Below are 13,084 nucleotides of genomic sequence, written 5' to 3'. Positions count from 1 at the left end.
CTTCAAAGATGTCTTCTGAGGGGCACCCAGGTGGCTCAATTAAGCATCTGACTCTTGATTTCACCTCAGGTCTTGATCTCAGGGTCCTGAGTTCAGTCCTCGAGTTGGGCTCCACTCCAGGCCTGGAGCCTACTTAAAAACAAAAAACAAAGATGTCTTCTGAATTAAATTAGATTCACTTATTTGTTATTTTTACAGCACCTTTTGATCTCTTTCAAAACCCTTGTAATCTGTCATGTGTTATTTTATTATCTGTTATTGCTCATTAGATAATAAACTCCATGAGGGCAGAAATCATGTTAATTTTAATTCACCTTCCCTTTCCTAATATCTAACATAATGTCTGCCACATACCTGTGCCCACTAAATATTTATTGGATGAATGGACAAGCCTATTTCTTTGTTTCACCCCTCTGTTTATTAGAGCAGACAAGAGGATGAGATGGCCTCTCTAAGGCAGAATTACATATGTTCTAATCACTTGAATAAAATTGTTACTTTTTCCATATTTTAAATATTTTCTCTACCATTTTTCCTTTCCGAGTACTTCAAAAAAGTGCATGCTAAAAAAAAAAAATCTTTATCCGATCTTGCTTCCTTTCTAGCTCCCACACTGGTTTTTCTTCTTTGCCAGATATTTCAGGCAAATTGAGTGTTCTGCTTCTATTGTATCCTGTTTTTCCTCAAGTCCTGTTTGGCCTCTTCTTTTCCACTTAAATTGCTTTCTGAAAAATCACCAGTTAATTCCTCTTTGCCAAACTAAAAGACCTCCCTCAGTCCTTATTCTCATGACCTTCATACTGATTACTACCTTCCTTTAAAACTCCTCATCTGGGTGACATCCCTTTCTGGGCTTTCTGCCTCTTCTTCCTTATTTTGCCCTCCAACTTGAGACTTTTCCAAGACTCAAGTTTTCTCTCAAATCATTTTCAGAGCTTTAGGTATCACTTCTCAAGTACTGTCACTGACCTCTCACTTCTCACAAGATATAATTTTGTATCTAGAAATTTTTATCAAAATGTCTTGTTTTTCAATGCTGCTTTTCCTGATTTCTCCACATATTTTGTTGGTATCCATGTTGTTTTACTAATTGGGCTCAAAACCATGGAAGTCAGCTTTACCCTGTTTTCCTCATCTTTTATGATGCAATATAGCATAGCAATTTAGAGCACAGATCTAGAGCAGACTATCCAGATTCAAATCCTGTCTCCATGACTTACTAGTTTAGTGTCTTTGGGAACGTTCCTGAACCTCTCTGTGCCTCAATTTCCTTATTTGTACAAAAGGGAGAGGAAATAATGGCATTGTCCTGATAGAGCTGTTGTGAGGATTCAGTGAATTAGTTAATAAATGTAAAGTGCTTACTTAGATCAAAGCTTGACATAGTGAATGCTCAATAAATGTTAGCTATTATTTTTTAGTTAACTTATTTATTATTATCATTTTATTGGCTACTAAGACTTGTTAATTCGTTCTTGTTATTCATGTTGTCCTTCTCATTCTGTCATTTCCCCAATTTAAAACTATAATTATCTCATGTTTGAATTATTATAGTAACTTCGTAACTGGTGCTACTTTCTTTTTTAAACTTTATCGTGTACAGGTTAAACATGTATACTATCCTACAAGTTGGTTTTAAGTAGTTTTCTAGCATTATTTATGCATTGCTAAAATTTCATTTTTAAAGAAACTGAGCACAAAATTTCAATTCATTTGACCTTTCTTCTAAAGTTCATTATGCATTTTTCCACTAGGGGGCAAGACAATGTCATGGGAGTTAAATACTGCTTTAGGAAAAATGATCATGTGGTTATTGCTATGCCATATCTGGAGCATGAGTCCTTTTTGGTAGGTTTTAATACTTCCTGAATTTTTATTGGCTAAATATTTAATTGAAAACAATTTTATGACCTTATTCATAACTTTATTTTAGGACATTTTGAATTCTCTTTCCTTTCAAGAAGTACGGGAATATATGTTTAATCTGTTCAAAGCTTTGAAACGCATTCATCAGTTTGGTATTGTTCACCGTGATGTTAAACCCAGCAATTTTTTATATAATAGGCGCCTGAAAAAGTAAGTATGAAAAGTTACCAGAAAATAACTACACTTGAAAGAATTTGTGCTATGGGTTCATCTCGGAGATACAGAACATACTGCAACAGCCATGCACAGATTTTTTTTTTCTTTCAAATTTTCATTGTGGTTGGGGAACGGAAATACAGTGAAAGAAGAGATAAAATTGTATTGGTAAAGCAGTGTACATCATTAGATATACCATGGTTCAGTGGAAATAGCACTTAGCTAAAAGAAACTTAGAAAAGGTCTAGGCCTTTTTGACCCTCACATTGCTCTTATCTCTGGGCTTCATTTTTCTTTTCTAGTAAAGGAGAGGATTGCCCACATGATAGCCAATTTCCTGTTTCAACACTAAAGTTGTGTTTTTATGTATATTTATATTGTATATGTTTATATATGTGTGTGTGTTTTATACGGATAGAGACGTTGTAAGCTGAAAACCTAACTTTAATACTGTTCAGTATACAATCGGTCACACTGAGGATGGTAGGGAGTATAGAATTATAACTTCTTTTCTTGAATTTTATACTTCTGACTTGTCTCTTTAATTTTCTTTAATTAAATCAAATTTTAAACACATGATTTTAAATTTTTTAAGCTTGTTTAATTAAAAATTATCTACTATGATGCCATCTCTGCCATCGTAAGAGAACAAAGGATTGGGCTTCTATCCTGCAGTCCTTGTCTGCCTTGTTAGCACAGGCCATTGGAGAAAGGGCAGAAAGATTTTTGTGTGTGTATGGGATGTATCATTTCTTAATTTTCAAGCCTAGTTAGCTACTAAATCATTACCTTGTCTATAAACTCATTTTTTTGTCTTTTTTCAAGAATGTTATAAATTCTTAATTGATCCCGTAAAGAATTAACTTTTTGTATGAATATGACTTGAGCGTATTATGATGTTATTAAGCTTTAGTTGTTACAAAGAAGTAAAAATGCTTACTTTTGTCTGTCTTAGGTATGCATTGGTAGACTTTGGTTTGGCCCAAGGAACCCATGATACGAAAATAGAGCTTCTCAAATTTGTCCAGTCTGAAGCTCAGCAGGAAAGTTGTTCACAAAATAAATCCCATGTAATCACAGGAAACAAGATTTCATTGAGTGGCCCAGCAGCACCTAAGGAGCTGGATCAGCAGTCCACCATGAAAACTTCTGTTAAAAGGCCCTACACAAATGCACAAAGTCAGATTAAACAAGGAAAAGATGCAAAGGTTCTATCTCTTTTATTTCTTAAATACTAATAAGGTTTTAGAAATGTACTTCCTCATCCAACAGAGGGAGATATAATACTAGGATAATACTTGCAATTAAAAAAATTATTTTTACATTTGTTACACATCAAATGGATTAGGTTCCACTAAGATTTATAATGGATTGTTTTACCATTTCAAAACTGAAATTACTTGGTAGATTTACAATGTCTCTGTCATTACGTTATGTAACAAATATGGAAAATAACAAATTTTCCCTGCATGTTCTAAAGTTCAGATTAATTATCCTTTTTAAAAGAAAACATTAGTTATAGGGGAAAAATTCTGAAGTGTCTATCTCCATTTTAGCTGCACAGCAAAAATGTAACATCCATGCAGGTGGTTTTTAAATTCTTTAGTTATATATTATTTGTGGATTATGATTAACATTGTATGGGTGTTAAGAGTTCTGTCTAGACTATTCTCTCCTTTCACAGAAGTGTTTTGGTGCCTGAAAATGACTTGGATGCAGCTGTTTTTGTTTCATGTCACTTAACTCTTTCAAAACTGGCAGAGTACGGCTGGCAGAAAGTGTTACAGATATAATCCTTATTTTCCTTGTTTTTGTTGGTATTGTAGGAGGGATCTGTAGGCCTTTCTGTCCAGCGCTCTGTTTTTGGAGAAAGAAATTTCAATATACACAGCTCCATTTCACATGAGAGCCCTGCAGTGAAAGTAAGTAATGTAGCTTAATAGTGCAATCATCAGTCAGTCGTACAGTGAAGAGAATTTAGGGATTGGTAGATTAGTATTTATTATCACTAAGTTTTTAAAAGTAGAGTTTTGCTGTGGCAGACGGTATTAACTGCTTTGAGCATCTTGTCAACACTTTTATTTTCTCCAGTTTTTTTTCCTGAACTTTTCTGGTGGAATTTTTCATCATTTTTGGTTAGCTGACTGTTGTTGCTCTTTTCTAAAGGAACATTTAGAACATTAAGGCCTTTTCTCTCATTGGCTAGAATGTGAGCTCCTAATAACTAACACATTTCTGACACACAGGTGATAGTGTAAAGATGTTTGTAAAGTTTACGAAATTGTAATCAATGTTAAATGGTTTTAAATTGACTTATGATATCCTGTAACAGCTAGATAGCATGAGCAACAAATTAAAACTCTGATTTTAGCCAATGTAATTGTGCAGTTTACAGTTCTGAAATGGAGTTAGACACTAGAACGTAACTATGTTATACTTTCGTAACATAAATCAGGAAAAGTTCTGATAAAGTGTAAGTCAAGTATTTACCAATTGAGGACTATTTAGTAAATTTTAAAATGTTTATTCAACAGGAAAACCTAAAAAGATCTAAAATATTTTAATAGACAACTGTTTACTTAAAATCCAACAGCACATTCGGCAGTTTTAAAAGTTATGTTTCTACTGTTAACATTTTGCCATACTAGCATTTGAAGGTATCATGTTAAATATCATGAAAATAGGAAATATGACTTTTCTTTTACAGCTTATGAAGCAGTCAAAGACTGGGGATGTACTATCTAGAAAGTTAGCAACAAAAAAGAAGGCTATTTCTACAAAAGTTATGAATAGTGGTGTGATGAGGAAAACTGCCAGTTCTTGCCCAGCTAGCCTGACCTGTGACTGTTATGCAACAGATAAAGTTTGCAGTATTTGCCTTTCAAGGTAATGTGTTTTGATGGTGCTATAAAATCACCAGCATGCTGCCAGACAAGATTAGAAATTGCAATGATTTTGGTGGGTAATTGATTTAGTGTGAGGAAAGAAACAACACACGCTGATGTCGGGAGAGGTACCTTGAAGAGCAAATGATAACTATTGTCATGTATTGTTCATTTGACATTTATATGCTCTTTGAAAAACACATTTGCTCTTATATGCAAATAATTTTGGTGGGGGTAGGGGTAGTTTTTTTGGAACCTTAGAATCACACATTTTGTTTGCTGATTTAATCTTTTCTTTCTTTATTCCCACCTATGTAGAATAACCAGAACCAAATAATAGAGTGTCTCTCTCACTCCCACTTCCTACTCTTAGCCCCATAAATTCCTCCGTTTCTTTCAAAAGTTGCATGAGCTTTCATGAATCTCTCCTAACCCAAATGTATGAGAATAAGTATATCAGAAACTTTCTGATATCACTCCAAACAGAAATGAATTTTTATACCTCTGAATTCTGTTGTATTCAGTTCTGTTGTATTACATTTTTCTGTTAGGGTCCTTATCATCTACTACCTATTTTTATACCTGGAAGTTACCTTAAAATTTTTCTGGAATACGGCCTGGTTATTTGTGGGGTAGAGGGGGAAGGGACCAGTAGAAACAAAATCTAGGATTTTCGTCACACTGGATTATCTTTTGCTTTACAAATAACTTTTATTTATATAGATATCAAGGCAGAATTTACTGTGAAATAGATCAATAAATGTTATTTTGGTTTTAAATAAACTTTAACATAACTAGAAAAATCTTATTTCATCATCATAAGGCGGCAACAGGTTGCCCCTAGGGCAGGTACACCGGGATTCAGAGCACCAGAGGTTTTGACAAAGTGCCCCAATCAAACTACAGGTATGTTGCACTACAAATACAGAACTCAATTAGAATTGGTTATCCCAGGTATATTTTATTTTATGATCTTTATGTTTTACTAATATTAGTGTTTTTCTGCTTTTAATAAATTATATAAGTGGTTCTAGCAGTGTGGCAGTCCCATTTTTGAGATCATGCTATTAATGAAAATTTCTTCTAGTGTTGCCTTTTTTTTTTTTTTTTGGTAACAAATTTTTTCCTATAGATTACATCTTGCTTATCTATTTACAAGATGATTTTTGCCAGGAATTTTGTTTTGGAAGAAAAATTGTGTTTAGTAGTCTTTGCTAACTTGAGACTTGGCAGCATTTTATCTGTTTGCCCAGTACCCCAAAAGTCTTCTGTGATGCGCTTGTGTGTGTGATTAAAATTATTTTTTGTTATTGTGAAAATAATATAGTAGCATTCAAGAGTTTTAAAAAAGGAAAAGGTTTATAATCTACAAAAGTTATCATGGAGCCAAAACCCAGGAAAAGTCTTGAGTAAATGAATCCTACCATTTGCTTGGATTATGGACTTCAAAGAAATACATTCACCCATTGTGTATATTCTAACTTGCTAATGATACAAAAAAATGAAAGTATCTGCTTACTGTCCAAATAATAATTAATAACCTGTTAAGGATGGTTATAAAACTTTACACAAGGTATTTTAGGGATACCTAACTATTCTTACCTGAAGGGAATATGGAAGGAAATTTACAGAAGAGGGAACCTCTGAGAAGAGATGTAAATTGGAGTGGGTGGTTGGCATTGATAAATGAGCAGAGGATCTCAAGAAACAGAATGGTCTAGTCATATAGGAAACAGCAAGTTTAGTGTTGCTAGAATGTAAGATGGAAGTGAAGGAATGGTGAGAAATAAACCTGATAATAGGTAGACAAGTCAAATCACACATGTTAAACAGCTTGGACTGTATCCTGTAAGTGTTGGAAAGTTATTCAAGGGAAAGACATGGTATTAATTATGTTCTAACTGGATCATTCTGGCAGGTATACAGAGCGGATAGGTTTTGGAGAGTGGTGGCTTACAGTGGTCCAAGTGAGAGATGCTGAAAGCCTGAATGAGGGCATCATTAATAGGAATGAACAGAAAGGTGAAGGATTGGAAAGGTAGAACTTGGTAGATAATTGGATGTGGGATTTGGGTTTGGGATGGTGAAGGAAAAGGCACCCGGGATGTTTATCAGATTTCTAGCTTAGGGGACTTGAATGGGTATCATTCACAAAGGTGGAGAATAAACTGGTTTACAAGGAAAGATAAGGTGGATTGGGGCATAATTGGCTTGAGATATTTGTGAGACACAGAGATGTCCAACAGAATAAAAGTCAAGCTCAGGGAAGTCCGGGCTGGAAACACAGTTGAATGCCATCAGTACAGAAAAGATAGTTAAAGCCATGAGGTAGATGGATCCAATCAGGGAGAGTATACAGGGGAAGAAGAGGTTGGAACTCTGGGGAACCTCAGCCTTAAGGCTTGGAGAGAATGTCGAAGGAGGAAGCAGATGTACAGAGGGAACGAAGAAAGGCAGGTGATACAAAAGCCAAGGGAATAGAGAGCAAATAACTTGGACTTACTAGGAGGTCAACAATTAGGAGAGATGTCCCTAAAAGAAAAAAATAGTTTCTTAACGTGAGCCTGGGCTGGTCTTAATGTTAATTCCCAGAATTCTAGAGATTAAAGTTTCTATAGCAGAAGTTAGGGTTAGTACCTGGCAGAAGAAAAGCTTCTGATGTTCAATACTTTTCACTAAAATAAACCACTTTCACTATGGTGGGTAATTCTTGAGGAGCATCCAGATTTTTCCCACATAGCTATTTTTGATTTCTTTTGATCTTATAAAATACATATCTACTTATTGTTTTCTAATGATGAAATATGCTTTAAACTTACTCACATGTTGCTTAAGAAAGAAGACATTGTATTTTGTATTAAGAATGTTGGACCAGGGTTTCTCAGTCCTGATATCACATTATAGCATCTGAGGAACTTAAAAAAAATACTGATGCCTGAGCCATACTCCAGAACAATTAAGTTAGAATCTTTGAGGGAGTGGTCCTGGGCATCAGAATTTTTGTAAGGATCAAGATAATTTGCACAGCGAAAGTTGAGAACTATGGATGTAACATTGATATAAACTGACTACTGGTGATAAAATTACAGATTTGGGATTTTTTTTAAAGTTTGTTTTCTGTTACAGCAATTGACATGTGGTCTGCAGGTGTCATATTCCTTTCTTTGCTTAGTGGGCGATATCCATTTTATAAAGCAAGTGATGATTTAACTGCTTTGGCTCAAATTATGACAATTCGTGGATCCAGGGAAACTATCCAAGCTGCTAAAACTTTTGGTAAGCAGTTTTATTTTCTAGAACAAAACAAATGCCTTTATTATCTCCTATAAATCAAATTATTATGAAATTCTCTTTACAAATAAACATATTTTGTGTTCGTAAAATTCTCTGATGTTAGGTACAAAATTTCTCTTGCTCTAAAATTAATTGCATTGTGTAAGAAAATTATCACTTTTCTTCTATATAATCATTTAATCTTACCAAGCACAAAGTGCTATTTTTTTTTTTTTTAAAGATTTCATTTATTTATTTGAGAGAGAGAATGAGATAGAGAGAGCATGAGAGGGGGGAGGGTCAGAGGGAGAAGCAGGCTCCCTGTTCAGCAGGGAGCCCGATGCGGGACTTGATCCCGGGACTCCAGGATCATGACCCGAGCCGAAGGCAGTCGCTTAACCAACTGAGCCACCCAGGCGCCCCACAAAGTGCTATTTAAATATTTAGATTAAAATTCAACTTTATAATCTTAAAAGAATAAGGAATAACTCCCTGTAGTTATGGTTTGACTATTATATATTTTTAATAGTATGTTTTAATTTATTATATATTTATTAAGCATCAGGTGTTCTTGGGCCTGCCTTAAGTGATCTTAGTCTATACTAACAATAAACAGTTAATAAAATATGTGTTAGTTGTTAGATTCCTTAGGGTTAGGGTAGCAAGAGGAGAAATGAACAGAACACCTTTGCTGATGGAGTTATTATTGTATGTAAGCATATATTGGACATGGGAAATCATCTCCTTAGCTATCCAAATTCTTACACTTCCAAGACTGGGATATGCAGTGTACTTCATAGGGCACCTGAGAATTATCTCAGCCTTGTTCTGGCCAATGACTTGAAATCAAATGCTCACCTTGTATTTATTCTCCATATACAATTATAGTTAATATTTTCCAAAGTGGGTGCCTGTGATTGAGTCAGCATGCTACCACATGATACAGAACACCCGTGTGGCACAAAATTTCAGGCAGCCCACTTCAAAAGTAGCTGGGCTGCTTTGTGCCCAGCCCCAGGATCAGTGGGTCTTCCATCAGGGGTCCAGATCAAAATTATCTGAGGAACTTTCTCACCCCACTCCTTCCTGGAAAATAAGATTCAGAAAAATATGATAGATAGGAAGGTCCAGGCTTGTTTGAAAAATCAAGTGATTTTGACCAAGAACAACTTCAAAGAACCCCTGCAAAAATGATTGCCCCTTACGTAGACACCACTGCTATGGTCTAATCCCATCAGAAAAACTTGGTGGTGGTTGTGAAGAAAGCTTTGTGATAGAGGCTTACCAAAAAGTGTTTCTGCATCAAAGTCAGTCCACAACTTGTAGCTTTCTTGCACCTACTGTAAGAAAATTTTATCTGAGGTAATACGGTGAAATAGTACACACATACAAAGGGAAAGTGACAATAAATGGAAGGCAAGATTGAGACCTTGGAAATTATATTCTTAGACATTCCTGATTGAGAAAACTTTTCATCTGCTGTTGAATAACTTCCTGAGAACTTTATGAAGTTTATCAGAGAGTGAACACCAAAACATTTTGTTGAAGAGCTTAAATCTCCCCTATCTGTAGTCAAAGTTATAATGAGGATCAACAATGGAAGCACAACATGCGACACAAAAACACTCTAGGGTAAGTGTCAGGATAGCAGGCAAGGGCTTTTAAAGGTTTATCATTGTAATGCTTGTTCTCATATTAGAAAAATAATAATGCCACGTAGTACTTGTCTCAGTTTTATTAGTAGGACTTCTGCAGCTGTTTCAGTCAAATCTTACTGTAACTTTGGGCTGAATACAGAAGGACTCAAAACTTCAGTAGTCACAGTTCTCCTTTAAGACCCAAAGAAATGACTTGCTTGGGATTAGCAGTGGGAATACTTTTACTTCTATTGTGCATAACTTACCTCACTGTCCTCAACTCATAGAGCTGGCCCCACTGTGGATTGTCATCAAGTACTTGTTGAGTTCTGTCAAAGAAATTCAGAAAAACCTTGAGCTAAAACAAATGCCTGACATGGTCTGTAACAAAATATTTTTTTAAAGATTTATTTATTTGAGAGAGAGTGGGGGGAGGGGCAGAGGAAGAGAATTTCAAGCAGACTCCAGCTGAACAGGGAACCCCACATGGGGCTCAATCCCAGGACCCTAAGATCATGACCTGAGCTGAAGTCCCATCTTAACCGACCGAGCCACCCAGGCGCCCCCACATTTCTGTTTAATAAGGAAATATAAGGCCAAGATAATACACTACTGCCTGTTTATGTGATTTCTACTTACTACTATGTAGTACAAAACAGAACTTAAATATGAGCATGTGGTGCTCTCACACACAGTGTAAATATATCCACAAAGTGCATGGTTGGACTTGCATGATTCTTATGAGAGAGGCTTCTGATATATTCAGATAATAGAAAATACATGTATTTTTTCCTTTTTAGGCAAATCAATATTGTGTAGCAAAGAAGTCCCAGCACAAGACTTGAGAAAACTCTGCGAGAAGCTCAGAGGTATCGATTCTAAGACTCCCAAATTAACAAGTGATATACAGGGGCTTGCTTCCCGTGACCCAACTCTTTCAGAGAAGATTGACCATAAAGCTTCTCACCTTATACAAACACCTCAAGCACAGCACTCAGGGAATTCCTTGTATAAAGGGGACAGTAATGGCTGTGGGGGTAGTTTGAATACGGATACTACCAATTTAGAAGGCTGGAATGAGGTACCTGATGAAGCTTACGACCTGCTTGATAAACTTCTAGATCTAAATCCAGCTTCAAGAATAACAGCAGAAGAGGCTTTGTTGCACCCTTTTTTTAAGGATACGAACTTGTGATTATCGTTCGTCATGTCATGTTTGATGTTTTGTGTTATGAGATGGGGTGAAAAGGAGTTCTTTGTAATAGCTGTAACTTCTTGATTGGAGACCAGGGCAAGCAGGATGAATAATTTATTTTAAAATTTTAGTATTTGCTCTTTGGCAGATTCTAAAATATGGATTAAGATTACTTAAAATGCCTGGGATAGTTCTTTGGGCTAACTATGTGATCTTTGAGTTAGATCTACCCAAATAAAATCAGATCTTTAGCTTCCCTAATTACTTGTCACTGCCATACACAGAAAAAGAAGCTGTTTCAGCCTAGTACATAGGAGTTTCAGGTGTAAGTCTTAAAATTAATGGATGTGATCAGGACTAAATGAGTCAAAAGATGTTACTGGTTTCTTTAAACTGTGAGCTATGTGTACTTCTGGAAAACTCAACCTGGTGCTGGTTCTAACCATTCTGTAGGTAAAGGAGATCATTTCCTCTTCTAGAGACATATATTATACTTCCGAACACTAAAACAATTAATGAGAAAATGTTGGGGGTAATATCACTTAAAATTGAATTTATCCATTTTTCAAAGTATTTTGTTAAAGCATATTTTGTGTGAATTGCCATGTTTTTCTTAATGGTTTCTCTCTTGATTTTTCCACTTTCTCTTTCCCCACCTAACACATTCTCCCTGTGCTTTCCACAAATATGGTGCTTTCCACAAAGTTTCTGGGTCTTTGTTAAATATTGCATGTGTTTACAGTTGGCAACTCACTGCGTACACTGGTTGTTTAAAGGGAAGCTGCAGAGCCAAGGTGAATACTGATAGTCCAAAATGGTTTTCTTTTTCTCGCCGTCTTAGGTGTAATTAGGTAGCTGGCTAAAAGGAAAAATAAATACAACCTTGAGAATATTGTTGGAGATTTTTTTCCTCTGCATAGTGTCATCAGGATCTCTATATCCTGTTATAACTAAATTGGTCCTGCTCAGAGAAGGTTGATTACTAGAGTCTTGGGTGTGTTGGGAAGAGAGAGATAAGTGGGTAAAGTAGAAGAGGACCAGAGATGGAGGCTTATATATTACTACATTCCAAAATGATAAATATCATTGACAATATATCAAACTCTTTCTGTGGGAGGTAAGTCTAGGGGTATGGATCTGCTGAGAAGTTTCCCATTTAGTAGGGATAGAGTATAGAAACAGCCTAGGGATATAAAACATACATTGTTATTTTGTGCATTCAAGACAGTATGTCTACCTACTCTATTTGGTAAGTATAGTATATACAGAAACCACTACCGCTGATGTGCTCTGTTTTCTCATACTGTAATCTTTAAAAACAACAAAACTTGAATGTTCTTGAATTTATATGTTTAATAAAGTTATTCTTTTATATTTTTTATGTCTGACTACTCATTTGAAAAATACCCTTTAAAAAAAAAAAGTATTGATCACTGGAAATATTTTCCTTCTGAGATTGATGAATGCTCTCTCCAGCAAATAGTAGGCAGTAGATTAACAAAAATTGACCTGGCTCAACTAGTATGTGAAAGATGGAAGCAGATTTTTGTTATAGAAAGGTGCTCATTGACCTCATCTATAGGAAATTTATAAGCAGATAGTAAAGCAGTAAGTCATCTCAGTAATCAGAAGTCTTAGCTAAAAAAAAAGTTCATGGTGTGATTTCACAATCAAGTTAACATATTCTAAGAAAATTAACAGAAAGAAAAATTTAACTACCAAAAGTACAGGGCAGGAGATGTTCTCGAAGAAAGTTTAATATTCAGGGTTGTTGTTTCAAGTTTTTATTAATATCACAGAAGAGAACTTGGCTGATATGCAAGGGGAGGTGGGAGGTAAAGGGAGCCACTGTGTTAAAAGCCATCCAGTGGTGTAAATTAGTTCTCAGGGAATTTCAATCCCACTAGAGAATGTTGGGTGCTATATAGATATAAATTAGGCGCTTCCATACGCATATTCAAGTTTTTCAGCCTTCTAAATAATGGCATATATCAGTCTAAAAGATTTTAATT

At 35.4% G+C, this 13,084-nt stretch overlaps 1 protein-coding gene across 3 annotated transcripts in view; it reads left to right on the top strand.

Moving 5' to 3' along the window:
- Window positions 1-12,451, top strand: part of CDC7 (cell division cycle 7) — a 32,708-nt gene extending 20,257 nt beyond the window's left edge. For 2 of the 3 annotated variants that reach the window (XM_078072774.1, XM_078072775.1), the window contains exons 5-12: window positions 1,755-1,848; window positions 1,934-2,076; window positions 3,038-3,290; window positions 3,909-4,004; window positions 4,790-4,968; window positions 5,791-5,873; window positions 8,094-8,243; window positions 10,678-12,451. In XM_078072774.1, the coding sequence (XP_077928900.1) occupies window positions 1,755-1,848; window positions 1,934-2,076; window positions 3,038-3,290; window positions 3,909-4,004; window positions 4,790-4,968; window positions 5,791-5,873; window positions 8,094-8,243; window positions 10,678-11,072 (1,393 nt within the window). In that variant the 3' untranslated portion in view covers window positions 11,073-12,451. The remainder of the gene's footprint in view (window positions 1-1,754; window positions 1,849-1,933; window positions 2,077-3,037; window positions 3,291-3,908; window positions 4,005-4,789; window positions 4,969-5,790; window positions 5,874-8,093; window positions 8,244-10,677) is intronic. The other variant, XM_078072776.1, reaches the window with a different exon arrangement.
- Window positions 12,452-13,084: the final 633 nt, after the last annotated feature.

Source organism: Halichoerus grypus, chromosome 5, assembly GCF_964656455.1.
Source record: "Halichoerus grypus chromosome 5, mHalGry1.hap1.1, whole genome shotgun sequence".
Lineage (NCBI taxonomy): Eukaryota > Metazoa > Chordata > Mammalia > Carnivora > Phocidae > Halichoerus > Halichoerus grypus.
Note: the sequence above shows the minus strand (reverse complement) of the source record. Positions and strands in the feature narration are given on the sequence as shown.